The sequence below is a fragment of the Sturnira hondurensis genome, unplaced genomic scaffold (assembly GCF_014824575.4).
Source record: "Sturnira hondurensis isolate 20B ecotype Veracruz unplaced genomic scaffold, ASM1482457v3 Scaffold0021143, whole genome shotgun sequence".
Taxonomy (NCBI): Eukaryota; Metazoa; Chordata; class Mammalia; order Chiroptera; family Phyllostomidae; genus Sturnira; species Sturnira hondurensis.
The window spans coordinates 21,939,044-21,963,305 of record NW_028093774.1 but is presented as its reverse complement, the minus strand read 5'-3'; the positions used below and the strand labels follow the sequence as shown (position 1 = coordinate 21,963,305).

The window sequence follows — 24,262 nt, the reverse complement described above, 5'->3', positions numbered from 1 at the left end:
CCCAGGCCTAGATAATTCTGAAAGCTCTCTGGATAATTCTAAGCATTTGCTCTCACAGTGAAAGGAATCAACAAGGACTGATAGAGGCCACAGTGCTTTGCACACTGGGGGTATCGAATATGAGTTGGAGAAATGGAATAACCATAATTGAAAGCCCTGGTTGGAGAAACATTCTATAGTAAAAACTGCCCAAGCCAGAAGCCAGTCAATTTCACATCTAAACTAGGTTGAAATCTTCAGGGGATTCTTCATAAGTATCTGTCCTGGAACCCCCTACAACCTCATAGTGTGGTCCCCCAACTGCCGGCAACACCGGGGAATTTGGAAATCACCATCGCAGGCCCCACCCCACCCGTAAGTCAGAGCCTGTAATTTAACCAGACCCCAGGCGATGTGCATGCACTGTTCTGTGTGTCTTTGATGGAGAGAGGGCTGGCCTCACTTACCCACAGCTGAGGCACAAGGAGGAGCAGGTGAAGTACTCATCTGGGAAAAAGGAGCTGTGTGCCATCTGGTCATCGGGGATCTCACCGCTGAAGCGGTCACTCAATGCCTGGCGAGAGGAAAGGTGACAAGAGGCACTTAGCACACAGCCCTGTGGCTTGGCCCTTCCCCGACTTGCCTTTCCAATATGCCCTCGCTGCTGGCTTATTTCTTACAGGCTCCACAGCAGGAAGAGGGAACTTACCTTCAAATTTCCAGGACCACCCTGCACCAGTCCTCACCACAGGAAACCTCAGAAAGAACCAGTCCACTTCCCAAGAGGTCACAAGTGAGCAAAGTCACTGTTCCCTCCTAATTACCTCGGAGGTTATGAACCCCTCACACTCAGTCTTTCATTCAAAACCACCACAGATACTGATGGATGCCCACTTCATCCTTCTGTGGCTGGGACCAAGACACGGAGACCTGAGAAAGTGGCTCGTCTCTAAGTCAGAGGAAGAGCGGAGCAGTGAGCTGGGAGTTTCGTGGGCTTCTATCCAGTTCTGACCACAGGCACACATTTAGAGTTCACTGGGCCACAGAACGGTCCCAATGTAGAAAAATGTGTCATCAGCCAAAAAACAAGGAAGAATTATTACAGTGTTTGGCAGCCTTTTATCAGCTACAGTAACCTAAAAGACAGCAAAGGACCCAAACAAGTGCCAAAAAGGAAGATGAAGTATTTGCAGAGGCAAAGTGAAAATTTCACGGTGAAAGGCACTTCCATTTCCAATCCTGTTTTCACATGTTACATTACACTGAAACTATTCTTCAGGATGACTTTTTTCCTCTGGCAGGCCCTTAGTCATATGCAGTGGAAAAGTTATCTAAATTAACAGAAATGGGCTTTCTAGGCTTCAAAAAACCATTAAATGCACACAGTTCCAAGCTTCTAATCTTTACTTTCCCATTCTGAGGCAGCCAGGCACTATTCATGGGAAGAGAAGGAGAAGTAGCCTAAACAAAAGGACAAGATGTTACTTACTTTGGTAAAAAGGCCAAAGAAATTTTAAGGTGAGATTAGAAAAAGGGCAGATTAGGTTTTAAACTAAGGTTCTCAAGCTCGGAAAGCAGTTTCACTGAATGAGAACTTATTTGTTAAAGTTCCTTTTCCTCTTTTCAGTGAAGTCTTCACACCATGAGCTGCATACTCAGGTGTTTACGAGGCCAAGTGACACCAATGTTGAATCAGGTCAGGCTAAGACAAGAGTGGAGGCCAGCAATGTAGCGCCCTGAGGATGCGTGACTCACTGAACTGCAAGGATAATGCTCAGGCCATAAACCATCATCTACCAGCAATGGCCAACCAAGTCGGCAATCCTTGGCTTAGACACCCCCAGAAAAGATCTCACAAGTAATAATTAATAACACAGGTAAGTCCTGTCGTCTTGGGGTAATTTTTTATATGCTAACTTAGGGAGAACACTAAGATTCTGAAAGATAAATGAAATATATGAGTATTAATGAGAATAAATGAGCAGCAAGGCAAGCAGAATCACTCACTAGCCCGTACTGTCCTCTTCTCTCCTACTTCTTAACGTGACCCAACCTTAGGGGATTATTTTGGTCTCACCTCTTCCACGAAATCTTCTCAACCACTTTAGACACGCCACCTCTGTCTTCTCTAATGGCCTGTTGTATTCAACCCCTAAACTAGCACTGAGTAATTAGGCAATGATGTAAAGCTTTGGGCCTGCTGTGTCTCATCTCCTAGGCTAGATTGTAAGTGTATGAAAGGAGTTTCCTACTCCTACATCCTCTAACTCTGGTGAAGGCCCTAGCAGGCACCTAACTGGGACCTTTGGAATGACGTACCCAGCACCAACCCCCACCACACACACGCACGCACGCACGCACGCACCAACCCTTGCCCTGCCCTGCCCTGCCCTGCCCTGCCCCACCCCTCCTCACCTTGGCTCTGACTCTGCACCGGGCTTCATCCCCCAGGCCCACAGGGCCTCTCTCATTTCAGGTTAACTACTCCCTGATGGGCCAAACCACTGATAACTCTTAAGGCTATATTTCTCACAGGTGTGTGCGCAACTCTCTGGGGCTAGCTGGTGGGAAATAGAGTATTATCTTCCTAATGCATCAATTTACTGAGAGATCTGGGAGCAAGTGATTTTTATATAATAGATATAAATATCTATTATATAGATAATAGATATTTAAACATAGATATAAATATGAAACTAAGTGGAAAACTTGCAGAAATTAAACATGAGCCCCCACCCCCTCGCCAGTCAACTTAGGTTTTAGTTGGCAGCTATTTCCTCATCTGTAAAATGGGACTGGCTGGTATGGCTTGGTGGATTGAGTGCTGGCCTGTGAACCAAAGCGTTGCCAGTTCAATTTCCAGTCAAGGCACACACCTGGGTTGCAGGCCAGGTCCCCAGTAGGTTCCGAGTGAAAGGCAACTACACATTAATGTTTCTCTCCCTCTCTTCCTCTCTCCCTCCCCCTCTCTAAAGATAAATAAATAAAATCTTTTAAAAAATGGGGATGCCAAAAGTGCCTCCCTCAGAAAGGGTCTTCGTGGGTCAAGGATCAAGTGAAGATACCCACATGGAGCTCCTGGCACAGACTGAGAGCTCAGAAACTGTTAGCTGCCACTATTAATATCATTTTTATTGCTTTTTTATGTTGATAACTAGATACCCTCACTACCTAACTCAGATAATGCAGGAGGTAAGAGGACCTCTCTCCATGACAGTTCATTAGTCTTCATGGCTGCTCACATGTGTGGGCGAATACGGTTAAGTCCTCACTTGACGTCATCGATCAACAGGTTCTGGGACGTGAAGAGAGCAACCGAAAACGAAACCAATTTTACCATAGGCTCACAGGTCAAGTCTGCAGCATCTCATCAATATCACAGCAGAACATTTAAAAAAACAAGATTTGAGGACCTGCTATATTTAGCTGCAAAAAGATGCTTGCGTATCTAATCAGGTGACAGAGGAAGTTAAAAAAGGAGAACTAAGGAATGTAGAATCTACTAAGGAGGTATAGGGAAAAGCAAAGAGAAGCAATTTTAGCCCCTGAATTATTTCTCCTAAGTGGGTAACTAAAAGGATAACCTAAGTACTAACTTGTCTTAAGAAAAATAATATATTTATAACACAAGTTCAATAGTCGGGTTGAATTCGGAGGGGGCAATGCCACTCCCCAGTAAAGATAAAATTGCAGCCCAGTGACAGTACAAGAATCTTTGTTTCAAAACCCAAGTGGCCTGGTTCTCTGGAAGTTCTCTGCAAGTTCCGCAGAAAAATGGGGGCATTTCTAAGTACTGTATCTCAAAGTTTGACATGAAACAACCCGCAGCCTGATCCCCATGGCACATATCACAGGGCCTGCATCGCAGCCTGCCCAAAGCAAACCAACCACTGACTTTGTTGGCCAAGGCAACAGCAACCCCTTATGTCATCAGAAAGAGAACGCCTAGACTAACCAGCCTCATCGCTCCATAGGCCAGCCACCCATCCTCTGAAATGCTGGGCAACTCAAAAAGCATCTTACTTCCCTCACAAGGCACTCAAGTAGTGATCAGACCTTGACAAGCTTCAGGAGGACGCAGCATGAATCAAGATATTCAGTAACTGTTTAAAAAATTTTTGATGTTAGAGTGATTTGGAAACCAGGGTAAAGAGAAACTGTCCTCCTTCCTCTCTAGCCTGGTTGCTCCTGTCCAGCATAGCTACTGCCACCTAATCCAGACACTTCTTCTTTCAAAAATTCCAAACCTCACATCATCCCACGGTTTCCTGGGCTCTCTCCCTCCTGAAGTCCCAAAGCTGTGAGACAGAGGCAGGGATGAAGCTCTCCTGAACAGGCTTGGGAAAGCATTTGTGGTAAGTCTGGAAAAGGTTGCCTGGAGACCAGAGGATCTTGAACTTTGGTTGTCCTGGCAACAATAGTATATGTCTTTCTACTGATCCTAAAAGGTTAGCCCTAGTCATCAAGGGCTAGCAGTAAATTTCCTGATTCAAAACGGACTCTTAGGCAACCAACGATGCCAACCCCAATAGAATATAATGACTCCATAAATACTTAATAAATGTGTCCTGATGTGATAGAATTGGAAAGACAGAGTTTCTACATTTTGAGATCAGAGGCTGGAAGACGTAGATATTATATAAAACCTATACAAATTCAACTTTATTTTTTTTATTTTTTAAAGATTTATTTATTTATTTATCTTTAGAGGGGAAGGGAAGGAGAGAAATATCAATGTATGGTTGCCTCTCATGAGTCCCCTGCTGGGAACTGGCCTGCAACCCAGGCATGTGCCCTGACTGGGAATCGAACTGCGGTTGTTTGGTTCCCAGGCCCATGCTCAATCCGCTGAGCTACACCAGCCAGGGCCTCCTTTTCAGAAATGACCATGAAAAGTAGCACTTGGTGGTACATCAGTCAGATAGAACCTGAAGATGCAGCTAATAATTTTTTAGAAGTATACCAATGGCATTAAAAGGAATAAAGTATATATTATGTACTAATATAGAAAGAGAACCAAGATGCATAATGATAATCAGAAAATTAATAACCTCTAGTGTAAAGTGAATGAAATGTAAAGTAATGTAAAGTAATGAAAATAGCAATCAAAAGAAAAAATGGGAATGATTTTTTCAAAGATTTGATTACATTTCAAGAACCCCACAATCACCTGGGGGGCGAGCTCAGAACAAGGCTTAAACGGGCGACTCCTCTGTGGACCAAAGCAGTGGGTCCCACATCTCAGCACAGCACAGCCCCTACCCCAGACGCAGAAAATGCAGGGCTCAGGTGAGACTCTCGGGACACCAGTCACTGAGAATCATCAGAACTCCAGCTGACCAGGCTCAGTTTAATCACAGAAAGCTTCGTGATTCGTATCACCTTGGGAGAACACAGTAAAACTATGTTTCTCCAAGTGCCTACCCAACCGGCCTGAAGGACACCGTCCAAGACTCCCAAGGGGAAGATCCCTGAGCACTAACTACTGCTCACAGCCCTCAGTGTCCCTGATGGTCTTACCCAACCATGAACCCACCTATTGGTCACCTTGTCACACTGATCAGATTTACAGCCCTTGTCACATTGATCAGATTTATAGCCCTTTGTGTAACACAGTATGGATTCAGCCTCTTTTGAGAATGTTTGCAATACTTGGATGTGACCTTCCAATCTGACTACCTTTGAGCCATTACAAGGCCATCAGCCAGCATATCTAAGTACACTTTTCTCAAATTCTAATTCAAAGTATGTATTTCATGAATTATTCAAATATAATCATTTTTCATGTTTTTTAAAAGTTTATTCTTGTATTCTAATATCATTATTTTTTAAATATTTTCTTTATTTATTTTTAGACAGAGTGGAAGGGAGGGAGAAAAAGAGGAAGAGAAACATCAATGTGTGGTTGCCTCTCACATGGCCCCCACTGGGGACCTGGCCTGCAATCCAGGCATGTGCCCTGACTGGGAATCGAACTGGTGACCCTTTGATTCACAGCCCGCACTCAATCCACTGAGTCACACCAGCCAGGGCAGTTTTTTTCCTTAATATTATTCACACTAGTTAACATTTATCGAACATTTGCCATATACTGAGTCCTTTGTTTCTTAAAGTGTGCCGCTCTCATTTAATTCCCACCTCAACTTCATAAGGAACATTCTATTATTACCCCAATGGCACAGATGAGGAAAAATGTTTGAAGAAGTCCTTTAAGGGCAAAGGTAGTTGCCTATCTTTTTTGCCACTCTATTCCAGCACTTCAAAGTCTATTTGGCACGTAATGCACTCATTCATTTGTTGAATGAACGACTGAACAAAGTAACTCATTTCCCAAGGCCCAGTAGCTGGGAAGCAGCAGACCTGGGACTCTGACACAAGCTTGTCTGATTCCAGAGCCTAAGCTTTTACCTACCATCTTAGTCCATTCAGGCTGCTATGCAAAATGCCACAGATTGGGTGGCTTAATAGAAATGTAATCCAAACAGTTCTGGAGGCTGCAAGCCCAAGACCTGGGTACCCGAATGATCAGGCTCCAGCAAAAACCCGCTTTCTGGTTCATAAATGGTGTCTTCTCACTGTGTCATCTCTTGGGGGAAAGGGCTGGGGAGCTCTCTGGAGCTTCTTTCATAAGGGCATTGCCCTCACCCCTGAGAGCTCCATCCTCACAACCCAGTCACCTTCCAAAGTCTCTCCTAACACCAACACACTGGGCATTAGGCTTGCAACACAGAAATCAGGGGAGGACACGCACATCCAGCCCATAGAAACCACAAGGCAAAATCACAAACCTTTTTTGGAGGGTAACTTTTCATTTTGATATACAATTTCAAACTTGTAAAAAAGTTACAAGGATAATACAAGCAACTCCCATAAACAATTTACCTAGATTCACTAATTGTTTACATTATGCACCACTGCAAACCTCTTAAACTCAATGGATTAAGCAAATCAGCATATGCACAAAGATTTTTGCCTGTGTAAACCAAGGACTACCTAGCTTTATGCCAAATTCATGTCTATCCCTACCTTTCTGCCCCTCCCCAGCCCCAGTCTCGATCCCCTAACCCTCAGGGCAGCCTCAAACCCCAGCTCCATTCTTCCTGTCAACATTCCCCTGCTTTCCCTCCAGATCGCATGCACCCCCCGCCTGGCCCCAGAGGCCCTGCTCCTTTCCTCAGCCTCTCTCCTAAGCCTGCAGCCATAGTAACAGAGAGGTGTGCACAAAGCAAACCACAGAATGTAAGCAGTGTTCCCAGGACTGATTTCATGAATTCTGTACTATAGAGCATGGTAACGTAAATAAGTACATGGTGAAGATAAAACACTGTGTTGAAGTAAACTCCTTGAAATACTAAAAATTAGCAAAATGAAAAAAAAGGCACCAATTAAGCAAAAATACTTAAAATTAGATTCTATATCCAACCATACAAAATGATGTTTTATTGGTTGAGAGGCAGAAGGAGTAAAATGGCCAGAATTTATACCTGCTGCCACTTCAGAGATATGTGTAAGCTATTGCTTCATCTCTCTGCCTTGGTTTCCTCGTCTGAAAAGTAAGGATGGTAATAGTACTTTAGCTCACAGAGCTCGCACAAGGATTAAGTGAACAAATTCTCTGAACTCTGGTACCTCATGAACAGCAATTACTGTTATTGTATTATCTGTTTTGTTTCTGTTTTGTCTTGGACAAATTTATACCTGTGTTACTAGTTTTCCATTTATAGTGACTAAAAAATGTTGCCTTCTTGAAGAAATTAACTTAGGGTGGGGAAAAAAAAGCCCTGGCTGGTGTGGCTCAGTGGACTGAGCACCAGCCTGCAAACCAAAAGGTTGTGGGTTTAATTCGGTCAGGGCACATACATGGGTTGTGGGCCAGGCCCCTAGATGGGGGAGTGTAGGAGGCAACCAATGGATGTTTCTTTTGCTAATCAAGGTTTCTCTCCCTCTCTTTCTCCCTCCCTTCCCCTCTCTCTATAAATAGATAAAAACAAACAAACAAACAAACAAACAAGTAACTGTTGTCCTGATAACTGAGCCTCAACACGAGGTCAGTTCACCAGGGCTGGGTTAATTTACCATTCAGAAACGAATGCTTCTTCCTATTCCCTAAAAGCCTAGCTTTTCTTTGACATAAGGACCTATCACTTTCTAACTATTACCCAAGATTCCTCTCAAACTTCTAGGAAGATGAAGTCATTTGACAGATGGAAACTCCACTCATGCACTTCCTCCTTTGCTTATAACCTCTCTTCCCAGTCCGGGTTTGCCATCACCACCACTGCCAACAGCTGGAAAGCTGAGCGTTCTCACCACCCACTGCTACTCCAGTGAGGGACACTCAAGGCAGGAGCCAACCGACCTTTAGGGCTTTGAAGATGACCCCTGGGTGCCGGGGAGAACGAGTGGTGTTGTTCTCTAGCTGCTGCTCCAAAGCACGCCGAAGCCCAGAGAAGTCTGTGGGAGGGTTGTAAGTCCTGGTTCCCTTGTAGTGAATGGAACTGAAGGCTTCAGGGAAGCGGCCCAGCTTCCGGAACCGGTCCTGGATGAGCTTCTCCGGCACCTCTGAGGGGTGATCTGGACAAGCAGAAATGGGTACATGAACAGTGACCTTTCTTTTCAAAAAAACATAAGTCACCTTTCATTGCAAAAGTCTGACTCCACATATACAAAATACGTATGCAGGCGGAACCAGTCGATGTTGTTGGAATTCGAGCTGCCCTTGTCTGGAAGGGAGCCTCAGGTGGTCTTCTAGGAAGAGCGTGCCGATATGCCATGATCTCAAACCGATTTCATGGGTACATTCTGGTTGTGAAAATTCATCGTCTTACACACTTTTTAAATTTACTAATTTATTTTAGAAAGAGGGCTAGGGAGAGAGAAAAAGAGGGAGAGAAACATTGATCAGTTGCCTCTAGTATGCAGCCTGATCGGGGACTGAACCCTCAACCCAGCCATGTGCCCTGAGCAGGAATCAAAACTGGTGACCTTTCATTTTGAAATGTAAACATAAAAGGTATGTCAAAACATAAAAGAAATACATGTCTTTTCCTTCATACTCCCCCAAAGTGGCTACCATTAACTATTTACTCTCTCAGATTTTTTCCCCTGCACAGTTACCAATACATATAAGCAACCTGCTTTTAGCACTTACGAACATACTATATCTGCTCTGACTGGTGTGGCTCNCTAAACCCTCAACCCAGCCATGTGCCCTAAGCAGGAATCAAAACTGGTGACCTTTCATTTTGAAATGTAAACATAAAAGGTATGTCAAAACATAAAAGAAATACATGTCTTTTCCTTCATACTCCCCCAAAGTGGCTACCATTAACTATTTACTCTCTCAGATTTTTTCCCCTGCACAGTTACCAATACATATAAGCAACCTGCTTTTAGCACTTACGAACATACTATATCTGCTCTGACTGGTGTGGCTCAGTGGACTAGGCAAACCAAAGGGTCACCAGTTTGATACCTGATCAGAGCACATCCCTGTGTTATAGGCCAGGTCCCCGGCTGGGGACATGGGAGAGGCAACCAACTGATGTTTCTTTCCCTCTCTTTCTCCCTCCCTTCCCCTCTCTCTAAAAATAGATTTTAAAATCTTTTAAAAAACTTAATGTATCTGTCCTTGTCATGGCATGCTAAGAAGTTCCTTACTCCTTTTCGCAGCTACATACTCTTCCATCCTATGGGTATATTTAGCCAGTCACCTTCAAATGAACACTGAAAATAAACGGCTACTTTGGAAATGCTGGTCTTCTTTATGCTGGTGAAGCTGTGAACAAACTACCAATGTATGAGTACTAGACTCCCCCCAGTTGCTCCAACAGTTATCTAGAAATCTGTGGAGTGGTAGTACAAATGGAGCCAATACATATTTTAGAGGTGAGAGTTACCAGGACTTTTTATTTTTTAATTTCCTTTCATTTTTAATAATAACTAAATCATCGCTATTAATACTGGAGGCAAGGCTTTAGCTCAAATTTGAAAGTAAAGTCATCAAACAGAAGTAGCCAAACTTCTGCAGTTAATCCCTAAATTCATCTCCTCATGAACTCTTCCCACGGCAGCACCTTCTGAAGGAAGGAGCAGGCAGCACCCAGTGGGTCGGCACCTGCACGTCCCCGGTCATCTCACAGCTTCTCCCTGGACATACAACCACTGCTCACTTGTAAAGCAGAAAGAGTTCATTTGCTTACTAACTTTCACCTAAAATCCTCTATTCAGAATTGAAACGTGATCTAACAAAATCAGAACATCTGAGGCAGAGGAAAATTGAATGATGAACCTGCCCTAGGCTCTGGCACCTCTCCTCCTACCCTGCATAAAAACTCTGGCTGCCTTGGTTCCATCTCAAGGCTTCAAGAAGCAACAGTAGTATTCCAGAAACAGCTCTGGATTTAGAAGTTAGAAAACTTTGTTTTGAATCCCAATTTTGCAACTTACTAACTGGACCCTCCTTAGTTACAGAACTCAAGCTCTCTGGGTTCAGTTTCTTCATCTGTAAAATGGGACTGCTACTGACACCTGGCTGAGTAACAAAAATACAGTATGTCAGCATTTACTTTAAAAGAAAAAAAACTATGACAGTGTATGGCACAAAGCAAAAAAAAAATGTTATTTTTGAAGGGCTGGTTAACTCAAAATCCTCAACTGGAAAGTAAACCTTCCTCTCACCCAAGCTGTAAAGATTCAAAGTGGCATAAAAGTGCTGATTCCAAGAGGTGGTCTAACATCGACATTTCCAATCTCCTCCCCTTACCTTAGAGTCACTTGCTATGAGCTTCTTCCTTATTATGGAACATTCAGATTTCTCGTCTTCCCACCAGACCCAGGTCCTTCATATTCTAACTCCTTAATATGGCCCCCGTCTGGCCCCTTCCCTCCTACTTCCCATCACTTCCCACCTACAACTGTGATACCCTCCTGGCTGGTCGCCCTGCCTCTTCTAGGCAGGCCCTGCAGTTCACCCTTCAACAGGCTGCTGGAGGCAGGGAGGGGGGTGTTTTCTGAAAGCACAGATCTGATCATATAACTCCCTGCCTAAAATCCTGTTATACTTGAGAACTGGGTCGAAGCCATCCATGATCTGATTCCCAAGTATATCTCCACCATCCCCTCCCATACAATCTACGCTCCAGACACACTCAGCCTCGTTATTTATTCACTGAGCAAACATCTGATGAGAGCCCACTGTGTATCCACCACACAGCCAGGCTTTTGAGATCTAGCAGTAAGAAGGGCAAGGTTCCTGCCTTCGTGGAGTTTCCATTCTCATGGGAAAAGATCAAAAACAAGGAAGCAAACATAGAGCATGATTTCGGATAGCGACAGATGCCCTGATGGAAAGGGACGGGGTGACGCAGTAAGAGCACAACCGCCAGGACGCAGGAAGAACTTTGCAGGGGACAGTCAGGAGAGACTCCAAGGGGATGAGAGTCGAGTTAAATCGGAGGAAGTATGGCTAGCTGGGAGAAGGGAGTTCCAGGCAGATGAGTAGCCTACGCAAAGGTGTGAACAGAGAAAAGGCTGATATGGCTAGTGGAGAGAGTATACACACATCCACACACACACACACACACACAGACACACACACACATGCATAAAGGGGAGGGCATTTAGTGGGTGGGGAGAGGGGATGAAGAAGGATAACTAGAGGAGTTCAGACGGAAGCTTGAGACAGAACCAAGGCAGCCAGAGTCTAGGCAGGGTAGAAGGAGAGGTGCCAGAACTGTGGGCAGGTTAATCGTCCTGCAGGCAGGAGTCAGAGTGAGGACACCACAGTCAGGAGCTGGAATTATATTCTGATGTAGTGGAAGGCCACTGACAGGCTGGAAAAGCAGGAGTATGACATGACCTAGATTACAAACTAAGCTTTTAAAAAGATCACTCTGATTGCTGTGTGGAGAATGCAGTGAAGCGGGCTAGAACGGAAATCAGAACTACTCAGAACCACTCGCAGTTCCCTGGACACAACTTGCTCCTCTAAACTACTAGAGGTTTGCTCTTCTCAGAGCATCCCTTCTCCCCTCTGCTCTGCAGCCAAGTCTTAGAGTTCATTGTCACTTCCTCTTTCCTAGATCCCTTAGAAGGAGTCAAGTGTCCCTCTGCCACACTCCCACAGCTCCAGTACTTACATCTACTACAGAACAGAACACCTGTGGTCTCCCCAACTAGAATTCCCATCCGAGCGTGGGAATTGTGTTTCTTTTCAGCTCAGTGCCCCAGTGCTCGGCATGTGACAATGTGTACTCAGTAAACATCACTGACTGAGCAGGTAAGTGGTATGATTGCTTGGGGGGCCAACACTACTGTTCCCACCTGCATCCAACTACTGTTGTTGCACCTACTCTCTCATCCTCCCTCTCAAGTGATGATCTTGCTTCCCATTTCTCTAGGGAAACAGAAACAGAAAGACAATTTATACACACATCCACACACACATTTTTCTGCTTATTTGCAACTGGCTCCACATACTCTACCCTCTCTCCTGTTGTTACAGAGAACTGTCCATGCTCCTCACTAAGGCCACTTCTTCCACGGTGCATCACTTCAACATTCCAGCTCTTTCTGACATCTACTTGCCAGTGAGTCATTCTCATCAGTCCGCAAACAATTGTAATGCCCCACCAAGTAAAACTGCAAAAAGGGTAAATTCCTTGGATTGCCACATCAGCCTCCAGCTATCATTTCAATTGTCTGCTTCCCTTTACAGAACTCTTTGAAAGAGCTGGGTGTACTCGCTATCTTCATTGTTTGCCTCCTATTCTCTTGATCCCACTCTGATTAGGCTTCCATGCTTACCATCCCTGGGAAACAAGTCCTACGCAGATCGCCAAGGGCCTCTATTTTGCCAAAGCCATTGAACAATTCTTCATCCTCATCCTGATCATAAGCAAATTTTGACATGGTTGATGAATTCTGTCCTTCTGGAAACACTTCCTTACGTCTTTCCCATGCAGAAAATTTTCTGGGCAACCCACCCCCACCAAGTTGCTCTTACAGCCCAACGGCTGCCTCCTTGTACCGAGAAAGGCCAGTCTGTGACACAGCACTCGGTCTACTCACCAGAGCCCAGGAGCTGAGTATGCACAGTCTCGTGGAAAATAACAACAGCAGGGCCCAGGGTGGACAAGGGGACATCCAGGCCACAGCGAGCAGTGGTAGCCTTGAGCTCCTTGGTGAAATGCTTCAGATAAGCTTCTGAGGCATCCCCAAGGAACTTGAAGAGGTCATTATGCAGCCGGTCTGCATGAGTTCGATAGATGACAAGGTCGGAGATGGCCAGGACCTTAAGCAGCAGCCGCGTTCTCTGGCTTAGATTCACTGTAGCCCCCAAGAGCCCTTCGGTGTCTATCACCGCTACTTTGTGAACTGGGTCGTACGCAGCCCACACGCCCACAGTGCAGGATTCCTGGGCAGGGGAGGTCTTGAAGACTTCACGGCCGCAAAAGAAAGTGTGGTTGAGGGTATGAGACTTTCCATCACCAGTGTTTCCAAAAATGGAAACCACCTTCAGATGCTGATCAGGTTTGCAGTCCAATTTCCTAATGAAGTCCTCTTCATTCGTTACCTTAAAGAAAAACAAAACAAAAAAGACAATGAAATAGAGAAAGGGCAAAATGGCTAGGAACGTGTACAAGAATGAACGCTTCCCAGAGTCAAGGTGGCAAGGAAGGAAAGCCCCAGTACGACTGCCTCCCAGCCAGCCCTTGCCCTTAGCAAACAGCCATCAGGAACTTTCAATGCCTCAGTCAGTATCAGCAGTTAGTGGTCACGAAAGAGCTAAAATCATAAAGTTCTCAGAAGATGACATAGGGACAAATCTTTTTGACCTTGGATTAGGCAATGGTTTCTTAGATATGACAGCAAAAGCAATACAACAACAAAAACAGATAAAATGCACTTTATCAAAATTGATAAACTTTGAAAACTTTTATTCTGCAAAGGATATCATCAAGACAGCGAAAAGACAACTCAAAGAATGGGAGAAAATATTTGTAAATCATATATTTGATAAGGGACTGGTGCCCAGGATACCCTGGATTCAACAAGAATTCAACAAGAAAAAACTAACCTAAATATTTTAAAGAAATAATCTAATTAAATATTTTTAAAGAATTGAATAGACACTTCTCCAAAGAAGATACACAAATAGCCAAAAGCACATGAAAACATGCTCATCATCATTAGTCACTAGAACATGCAGGTCAAAACCACAATTAGAAGGCCCTGGCTGGTGTAGCTCAGTGGATTGAGCACGGGCCTGCGAACCAGAGGATTGCGGTTCGATTCCCAGTCAGGGCACATGCCTGGGTTGCAGGCTGGTTCCCTATAGGCCACCTCCCAGCAGGGGACGCATGAAAGGCAACCATACATTGATGTTTCTCTCCCTCTCTCCTTCCCCTCTAAAGATAAATAAATAAGTAAATAAATTCTTTTAACCCCCCCCCCCAAAACACAATTAGATACCACTTCACACCCATAAGGATGTCTGCGATCAAACAGATGGTAAGGAGTATTGGTGAGGATGCGGAGAAACTTCACGGTTCAAGCACTGGCAACGGGGATGTAAAATGACAGACACTCTGGAAGACAGTGTGGGAACTTCTCAAAAAGTCAAACAGAGTTACACCTCTCAGTAATTCCACTCGTAGGTATACACCCAAGAAAACGGAAAACGCGTCCACACAAAACCTAAACGTGGATGTTCACGGCAGCATTATTCATAGTAACCGGAAAGTGAAAACAACCCTTATGTCCATCAAGTGACGATCGATAAACAAAATGTGACACATCCACACAATGAAATGCTATTCAACCACAAAAAGGAATAAAGTTCTCACACATGCTACAACGTGGGTAAGCTCTGAAAGCAGTAGGCAAAGTTAAAGAAGCCAGACATAAAACACGACCTACTCTACGACTCCATCTCCGTGTGTCCACAACAGGCAACTTCACAGAGACAGCGAGTGTATGAGCTACTGCCAGAGGCCGAGGGAAAAAGGGACCGAGGGGTCACTCCTAATGGGTCAGGGTTTCTATCTGAGGTGACGAAATGCTCTGGAATTTGATAGTGGTAAGGGCCGTACAACTTTTATGAATAGATTGAACTGTATACTTTAAAAGGGTGAAATGCATGTTAATTATATATCAGTAAAGCTGTTATTTTTTAAAACTTATTGGTTAAATTTCACCTATCCATAATCCCCCTTTACAGTTTAAAGATTTTATTTATTTTATTATTTATTTATTTTTAGAGAGGGGGAAGGGAAGGGAAGGGAAGGAGAAAGGTAGAGAAACCCTGACCTGGTACTAAACCCCCAACCCAAGCCTGTGCCCTGACCAGGAATCGAATCAGAAGCTTTTTACTTTGTGGCATGACACTCAACCCACTGGGCCTGGGGCAACGCCAGTCTGGGCCCTGTTTACAGTTAAAGAAACATTGCATTCCTTATTAAAAACAAGGGTTGGCCCTGGCTGATGGGGCTCAATACACTGAGTACCAACCTGCAAAACAAAGGGTCACTGGTTTGAATCCCATTCAGGGCATACGCCTGGGTTGCAGGACAGGTCCTACAACCTACTGGGGTAGGGGGTGCGAGAGAGGCAACCACATATATTGATGTTTCTCTACCTCTTTCTCCTTCCTTTCCCCTCTCTCTAAAAATAAATGAAATGAAATGAAATGAAATGAAATGAAATGAAATAAAGAGAAAGGCTGGGAAGGAAGAGACCTGGTGCCAGTGAAATATCAGAGTGGAGCTCCAAACAGATGCTCAGGGCCCCTACTCTCAGAACAAAGAACCCCAGGAACAAAGCTCCTGACCCAAACAGGTAATGTTTTACTCCAGCTAAAGGAGGGACAAACCTTTACAGCACGCATACTCCAGCCATAAGAGAAAAAAGCACCTCCCTGATACTCAAGAGTTTGTTGGTTTGAAAAAGAGCAGTTAGAGAAATACAAACTGACTACTGGATGTGATAATATAAGCCCTTACTTCCCCTAACCTCAAGATGGTAAACCACTCATTATTCTATTTATAACATTACTATTGTTACATAGCTGGGAGCCTTAATGTTAATGATCAAACTAATAATGTTCTGAATGCCCACTGCAGTGACTGCCCTCCATCAAGGTAGGATGCTGTCTATTTCATCTTTACATCTCCAGCCCTTGGAACAACATGGTACAGAGGGCAAGTTAATATCCAGCGAATGAATGAATGAATGAATTCCAGGCATCGTGCTTGGTATTTTAACCACTTTTCTCCACCCTCTGTCTTCCACAGAGCTCTTAACACACAGCAGCATTCCATCAAGTTGGTAACGGGCTCACTGATTTACCAGACAACGGAGAGGGACAAGAAGTTATATGGAACAGCCCAGTTTTGACTGGTATCACTCAGCCAGCCTGGTTCCAAGCTCCTAAACTTGCCAGCAAGAGAAACAAAACAAAAGCTCCCTAAACCTCTACCCGCAAGAAGTCAGGTGAGGTCAGAGCAGCCCCTTTTCACACAGTTCCCTCAGTACCCCTAGGGATTGTGGAAGGGTCGGTCTAGAGATTTCTTCCTCTGGAAATCTACTCCATCATGACTCTGCTAGCCCACAAAGCAACCACCATTATCCAGGATACATAAGAGCAGGCGCCTGAAAAGGGGGCACATGAGAGCCTTCAGGTACAGAATTAAATGACTCAGTATTCACTAAATACTGCACATAATATATATAATATAACAAACTATTCATTTGAGACAAAAATAAAACACTCCCTATAAGTATCGAGGGTATTATTTTGGCACTTGGTTTCTTGAATATTAAACAGCAATGTTCATGACTAGGCATATGCATCTGAGTCTGGTGCAAAGAATTCTGGGAGAAGAAGCTCAAAGAAGCCCTAGGCTGGTTATTCTATTGACAGCCCTTGATAATTATTTAACCTATAGCGATTGCATTTGTTCACATGTAAGGTGGGGATATAACCATCTTTGCCTCCTTGGACTGGGTAGTGGTTGCTAATCAAATAGGTAAATGAGAAAAATGCCTTGCAAACTGAAAACATGCTTCACTTTTCCTTCTTGTACCTTTCACATTATTTTGCTCCCAGTTATACTATTCAGTCGTCCTTAAGTGAGAGAAGGAGAGAAAAGCCTAGGCCCAGGCCTAGTTGGTAGCAAGACTGGCTTTCAGCCAGAGGAGGAAAAGGTAAAGATAAGAAGATTCCCTTTGAGGAGGAAAGGAAGGAGCCAGAAGGGAACAGGCTCCTGCTCAACTCGTTCTTCCTGTTTGGAATCAATGATCCCACTTTGCTCCATTCCTGAAGTGAAATAAGCTACCTGACTTAGCCTTGTCAGACGGCCACCTAAGGCCACCTGCTTGAAATGGTCCTCAGCCCTGACACAACAGCAAAAGCAGGAATGACCCCAGAGCCACCCTTCCCCATCTTCTGCCTTCCACCCTCCCAGAGCTTGCAAGACCACCTCTTGGACCTCAGACAAGTCAGAAACACCTGCATTCCAGTCCTGGCTTTGCCACTGCGTGGCCTTGGAAGAACTTAACTATTAAAGTTAAAGCCTCTGGAAAAGGAGGTAACAATAGATTCTACAACCCCTGGGGATACTGAAGGGACGAAATTCTACTCAGCACAGAATGTGCATTGCACAATGCCTGGCACACAGTAAGCACTCAATAAATACCACTCATTATTATTTAAAGACCAGCCACTGGGAAAACATCCAGGTGCGCTGCAGTAGCAGCTGGGTTTGGACCTGCCGGGTGTTCAGAGTTGCTCATTCAGGTACTAAGTCAGCAATGGTGAGATCTAAACTGAATTCTACCTAAAAATGAAAGATCTTGCTGCTTGCTTCTGATAACTTCTTTCCTCTCCGTCTATTCAAAATAACATAATATTAGCCTTATAGCTGACTCTTAGTAAAGTAACCGTCTAATATCATACAACTCTTTAAGAAATCAAACAGTGTACCCCCCTCTCTCTCACCCATAAAGCTTTCACTTAGTATAGTTGTAAGTATACTAAGTTGTAAGTATACATGATCTCCACTGTTCTAATTTAGAATTCAGAGCGGTTTATGGTAGTGAAGTGTTCAGCAGTCAATCTCTGACCTAGTCAGGCAACAGAACAACAGTCTCCTTCAAGAAATTCCTTCTTGCGCCCTGGCTGGTATAGCTCAGTGGATTGAGCGTGGGCCTGCGAACCAGATGATCGTGGTTCGACTCCCAGTCAGGGCACATGCCTGGGTTGCAGGCCAGTTCCCAGCAGGGGACTCACAAGAGGCAACCATACATCGACATTTCTCTCTCTCTCTCTCTCTCTCCTTCCCTTCCCCTCTAAAAGATAAATAAAGAAAATCTTAAAAAAAAAAAAAAAAAAGAAATTCCTTCTTGGCCCTCAGAGAAACACCCAGGAAGAATGATCACATGGCCTTTGTTCTGAGGAGGCCCGGGAAGAGAAAAGCAGGAGATGGGGAGGAGCTGAAGTGCCCCTGAGGAGGAAAGTTCACCAGAACAGAGAGACTCCAGAAATTAAACACCAAAGACAACAGAAAACAATCCCAGGGAAAGTAGCTCAGCACTGAGGCCCTTCCAGTTCTGGCCTCTCTGGATGAGGAGGATCTCTCATCTGTACCAACTACGATCATACCGTCCTTCAAATTTTTTGTAAAGATGATCCCTGTGGCCAAAGGGAAAACTCAGTTCCTAACCCAAAGCAATGGAAAGGGCTAAGGGACTTGGTGGCTGTCACTCATAACCTAATGCTCATAATGAATCCCACCCCAAACCAGCAAAGATCATTCTATCCCTCTCTACTGAGATTCTAAAATTAGTCTAAGGCGATGGGTATTGTCAAAGCTAAGTTCCTCTTAATTACTTTTCTGCGGTGGTCTCTGGTTTATTTTGTTTTCATTCCACTTTAGGCTGAGTTCAGTGAAAGAGAGCAAACCCAAAGAAACCAACCAGATCCTCACTCTTCTCAGAACTGGGACCACTATTCATCCCAAAAGGAAGCTATAACTTGATCATTGTATTGTGCTTTACCTAGTGGCTCACACTGACCTGATGATGTTAGACCAGCAGATACAGAAGCTGAGTTACAGTTTCCTTCTTCCAGGGGAAGGAAAGGGGAAGTAGAAGGTGAGGGAACCTTTCCTGAAAAATCCAGACCCACTTTTATCATATTAAAAAGAACTCCAGAGACTTCCGGCCAAGATGGAGGTGTAGGTGGAAACACTGTGCCCCCTCCTAAATTTAAAGACAGCAAAGTTTTAGAAACAAAAACACAGCCAAAACAGTGAAAACTGAACTGTATGAAAGTCCGACAACAATGAACCACTCAGCCAGACCGGTAAGAGGTGCGGAGTCAGCGGCGGAGCGGGGTCGGTTGGTGGGTCCCAGGCGTGGGATGGCGACGGCGGACCCAGGGTGGACCCAGTGAGGGCGCAGGGCAGCTGGCTGACTGAGGTCACACACTCTCGCACACAGATAAACTGAGCAAAGGAGGGAACAGTGAGACACTGCTCAGGCTAGGGCCCCAGCGACGGGAATTAGAGCCTGAAAGCACCAACTGGAAAGACTCTCTCGGGGTTGAGGGGCCGGGAGAGGCTCCCAGGCTCACAGAGAGTTCGTTGGAGAGACCCACAGGGTCCTGAAGAGTACATGGGCCCACACACCTGGGAACCAGCACCAGAGGGGCCCAATTTGCTTATGGGAAGCCACAGAGAGGACAGAAATCTGAGAGAGGGCGGAGCAAAGCGCCATTTTTTTCCCTCTCTGACCCTGCCCCCACATACAGCGTCACAACCCAGCAACTGGGTCACCCAGCCCTGGCGAACACCTAAGGTTCCACCCCTCATACATAACAGGTGCAAACAGACCAAACATTATGACTCAAGAACAGCTCAAAGCCCCAAGAGCCTATAATTCTAAGTGACCAAGAAATAGCCAGCCTTTCAGATGCACAGTTCAAAATACTGGTGATCAAGATGCTCACAGAATTGGTTGATTTTAGCCACAAATTAGAGGAACATATGAAGGCTAAACTGATTGAAATGAAGGGAAATGCACAGGAAACCAATAGTGACGGAAAGGAAACTAGGACTCAAATCAAGGGAGTGGACCAGAAGGAAGAATGAAACAACAAACAGGAAAGAAGGAAGAAACAAGAATTCAAAAAAAATGAGGAGAGGCTTAGGAACCTCCAGGACATCTTTAAATGTTCCGACATTCGAATTATAGGGGTACCAGAAGGGGAAGAGGAACAGCCACCAGTGGAAAACTTATTTGAACAAATAATAAAGGAGAACTTCCCCAGTCTGGCAAAGGAAATAGACTTCCAGGAAATCCAGGAAGCTCAGAGAGTCCCAAAGAAGGTGGACCCAAGAAGGAACACACCAAGGCACATCATAATTACATTAGCCAAAATTAAAATGAAGGAGAGAATTCTAGAAGCAGCAAGAGATAAGGGGACAGTCACCTACAAAGGAGTGCCCATAAGACTGTCAGTGGATTTCTCAAAAGAGACCTTACATGCCCTGGCTGGCGTAGCTCAGTGGATTGAGCGCGGGCCTGCGAACCACACTATCGCAGTTCAATTTGCAGGCCAGTTCCCAGCAGGGAACAAGAGGCACAAGAGGCAACCATACATTGATATTTCTCTCCTTCCCTTCCCCTCTAAATATAAATAAATAAAATCTTTAAAAAAAAAAAAGAGAGACCTTACAGGCAAGAAGGGGCTGGAAAGAAATATTCCAAGTCATGAAAGGCAATGACATCCAAGATTGCTCTATCCAGCAAAGCTTTCATTTAGAATGGAAGGGCAGATAAAGTGCTTCTCAGATAAGGTCAAGTTCAAGGAGTTCGTCATCACCAAGCCCTTATGTTATGAAATGTTAAAGGGATTTGTCTAAGAAAAAGAAGATAAAAAACATATATAGTAAAATGACAGAAAACTCACAATTATTAACCACCACACCTAAAACTAAAACTAAAACAAACTAGGCAAACAACTAGAACAGGAACAGAACCACAGAAATGGAGATCACATGGAGGGTTAGCAACAGGGGAGTGGGAGGAGAAGGGGGGAGAAGGTACAGAGAATAAGTAGCATAGATGGTAGGTAGAAAATAGGGGGGAAGGGCAGGAATACTATGGGAAATTCAGAATCTAAAGAACTCGTGACACATGGACATAAACAAAAGGGGGAATGGTGGGGGAGGGGTGTGCAGGGTGGAGGGGAGTGAAGGGGGGAATGGGACAACTGTAATGGCATAATCAATAAAATATATTAAAAAACAATAAAATATATATTTTTCAAAAAAAGAACTCCAGGGAGCCCTGGCTGGTGTAGCTCAGTGGGTTGGGTGGCATCCTGTGAACCAAAGGTTGCTGGTTCGGTTCTCATCAGGGCACATGCCTGGGTCCCTGGTTGGGGGTGGCCCACCAATCAGTGTTTCGCTCACACATCGATGTTTATCTCCCTCTTTCTCCCTCCCTTCTCCTCTCTCTAAAAATAAATAAAATGAGAAGAAAAGCACTCCAGGCAATGATTTAAGTCCACGGCCCCATTTTCAAACAGTATTTGACTTCAACAATGTCCGATCAGTGGCCACTCTAATTTGAAAGCCCAGATGGTAGGGAGGTTCCATTCCAAGCACAAAACCCTTACTACCAGAAAGTTCTTATAAACCTGCTCCTCTAACCCAGCGAGTTCAGAAAACTTCCTTTCATTCTATCCTAAAAGAGGTGTGTATCTTTGTGTTTATCCACATATGTGTCAATAGTTTTATATAAAAATGCAATTTTTTCTCAAATGTTTTCTTAAGACCACTGAAGTCAGGAGCCTGGCTCCACAAATACATTGAGCACATTCGGTAAGGGCAAAGGTCACTTTCTTCCACTGCAGTGTCCCCAAAGTCTTCCACTACTTGAGAGGTCAGGAATTCTCCTCCCATGTCTTGGGACTGCCCGCTGCCTGACACCCCCCTCCTACTCCAGCAGGAGAGAGGTTTCTATTTGGAGATGATCCACACAATGAATACTTTAAAAAGTCATTTTTAGCTTCATATCAGTATCTTTGACCTCACCCAACTCACTGAGTTCTGCTCTCAATTTCTACCTGAATAAAAAGCTTTCCAAAGCAAAGCTGAATTCTGAGGACAGACTGGAAACACTGTGTCATCCTCAAGACCCACATTATCCTCAAAGGACTCTTCCAAGGAGCTTACGGATGGGAGATGCAGCTTCCCCTTTAAGTGGCATGGCACACCTGTATTTGGCCAGCCATAACAATAGACACAAGGTCTGGTAAAGGCTCTGAGACTTAGCAGTAGAAGCACCGGGCTAGACAGATGACGAGAGAGCTAGGTTCATGTCCACCTCCACCTGGAATACACCAGGGGCAATTCACCCAACCCTTCTCTTGTTCGAACTCTTCATTCTCAACCCACCATCTATCCACATCAGCCTGGTTCTGCGTTTCCCAACTAGACTGTATTCCGTGCTGGCAAGGGGTCTCGTCTGTATTGTTCACCACCGCAGCGCTAGCACAGGGCCTGACACATAATAAGAAATCAATACATATTTGTTAAAGTAAGTGAATGAACACATCACAGAATGTAGATGCTACAGTCTCTGTGAGAGGGAATAGTGCAGTGTTACCATTAAGTGTTCACTGGACCAGCCTCTAACCACTCAATGACTTTAGAATAACCCTAAAGAAGTTATTTAACTTACTCGAACCTCAGATTTTGCTCTTGTGAAACAGACTGATTACCAGGCAGTCTACCTCATGGGCTCGCGGTGAGGACGCTGCGCACCTGCACGGCGCCCCGCAGAGACAGGCGGTGAATGCCGCAGCTGTCCTGCCTTGCCCCTAGGCCACGGTCAATGCAGCCACCACAGAAATCCATTCCGTTACTCCAGTTAAAAACTCTTCTGAGGGAAGGTTTCCAATAAATGCCTCCATAAAGAATTAGGGATAATGGGACAAGGAAGGTATTCAGTGTCTACCACTCCCTCCCTCAAAAGGATGTATCTTTTTCAATTTAGGGGGGGAAAAGCTGTTGTAAGATTACACCATACATACATTATGCATAAGAAAGCATTCAGTCTTCAATAGAATGATGTGATATGATTCCAAGAATTACTGCCACCCCACAGACTCAGTAAAGTGCTGTTCTCACAGTTTATGCAGAAGATCTTAATGATGACATAGCCTTATAAGGAAACCGTTGGTGCCTGAGCTGGAGACTGAGAGGGGTCTGGTTTCTATTCAATATGGAGTGAGACTGTGGAGCCCTAGTTAAGTAACAATATAGCACACAACTATTTTAAAGTCAATTATCAACAGTAATCCCTCCAGCAATATCGCCCTCCTCTGAATTGCCATAAAATTCTCTCTATACTGCTCTAATACTACCCACCTTATTTCTACGCATTCGTCTTCTATTATCACTAGACTGTCCTTTTCCCAAGGGCAAATCAGGGTCTCACTGCCACTTTGTATCTCACTCAGTTGTCAGCACATAGTAGGCACTCATTAAATGTTTATTGAATTACCGAATTCCTTAATGAGTACATTAATTCATCAATGTAGTGAATTAATGATTATACTGATTTATTCTCATTAGTGCATTTCATTCATTCAACAAATATTCGAGTACCTACTATGTGCCAAGCACTGTCTACATACTGATGAACAAAAGAGGCAAAAATTACTGCCCACTGAAAATGTTCTAAAATTGACTGCAGTGATGGTTGTATATATCTGTGAATACACTAAAAGCCACTGAATTGCACACTTTAAGTGGGTGAATTGCATGGTATGTGAATTATATCTCAATAAAGCTGTTTTTTTTTAAGTAAATGCAAGATTAAATAGGACTGATATACTTAGTGTTTTTTTTATTGTAAATTAGCTACTTTTCTGCCCTGGCTGGTGTAGCTCAGTGGATTGAGTGTGGGCCTGCAAACCAGAGAATCGCGGTTCGATTCCCAGTCAGGGCACATGCCTGGGTTGCAGGCCGGTTCCCTGAAGGCCAACTCCCAGCAGGGGACACACGAAAGGCAACCATACATTGATGTTTCTCTCCCTCTCTCCTTCCCCTCTGAAAATAAATAAATAAATAAATAGTTTTAAAAAAATTAGCTACTTTTCTGTCATTCTGTATTTTCAGTATTTTACCATGCTGGGTCTATGTTATGTTTATAATTGGAAAAATAATTTAAAATATGATTTAAAAAGACCAAAAATACCACTGCCAGG

At 44.3% G+C, this 24,262-nt stretch overlaps 1 protein-coding gene across 2 annotated transcripts in view; it reads right to left on the bottom strand.

Annotated features, from left to right (window-relative positions):
• Positions 1–24,262, bottom strand: part of ZFYVE1 (zinc finger FYVE-type containing 1) — a 50,173-nt gene that overhangs the window by 9,941 nt on the left and 15,970 nt on the right. For both annotated transcript variants that reach the window (XM_037031133.1, XM_037031134.1), the window contains exons 3-5: positions 13,051–13,555; positions 8,339–8,553; positions 447–553 (exon numbers count right to left, since the gene is read on the bottom strand). In XM_037031133.1, coding sequence (XP_036887028.1) covers positions 447–553; positions 8,339–8,553; positions 13,051–13,555 — 827 coding nt within the window. The remainder of the gene's footprint in view (positions 1–446; positions 554–8,338; positions 8,554–13,050; positions 13,556–24,262) is intronic.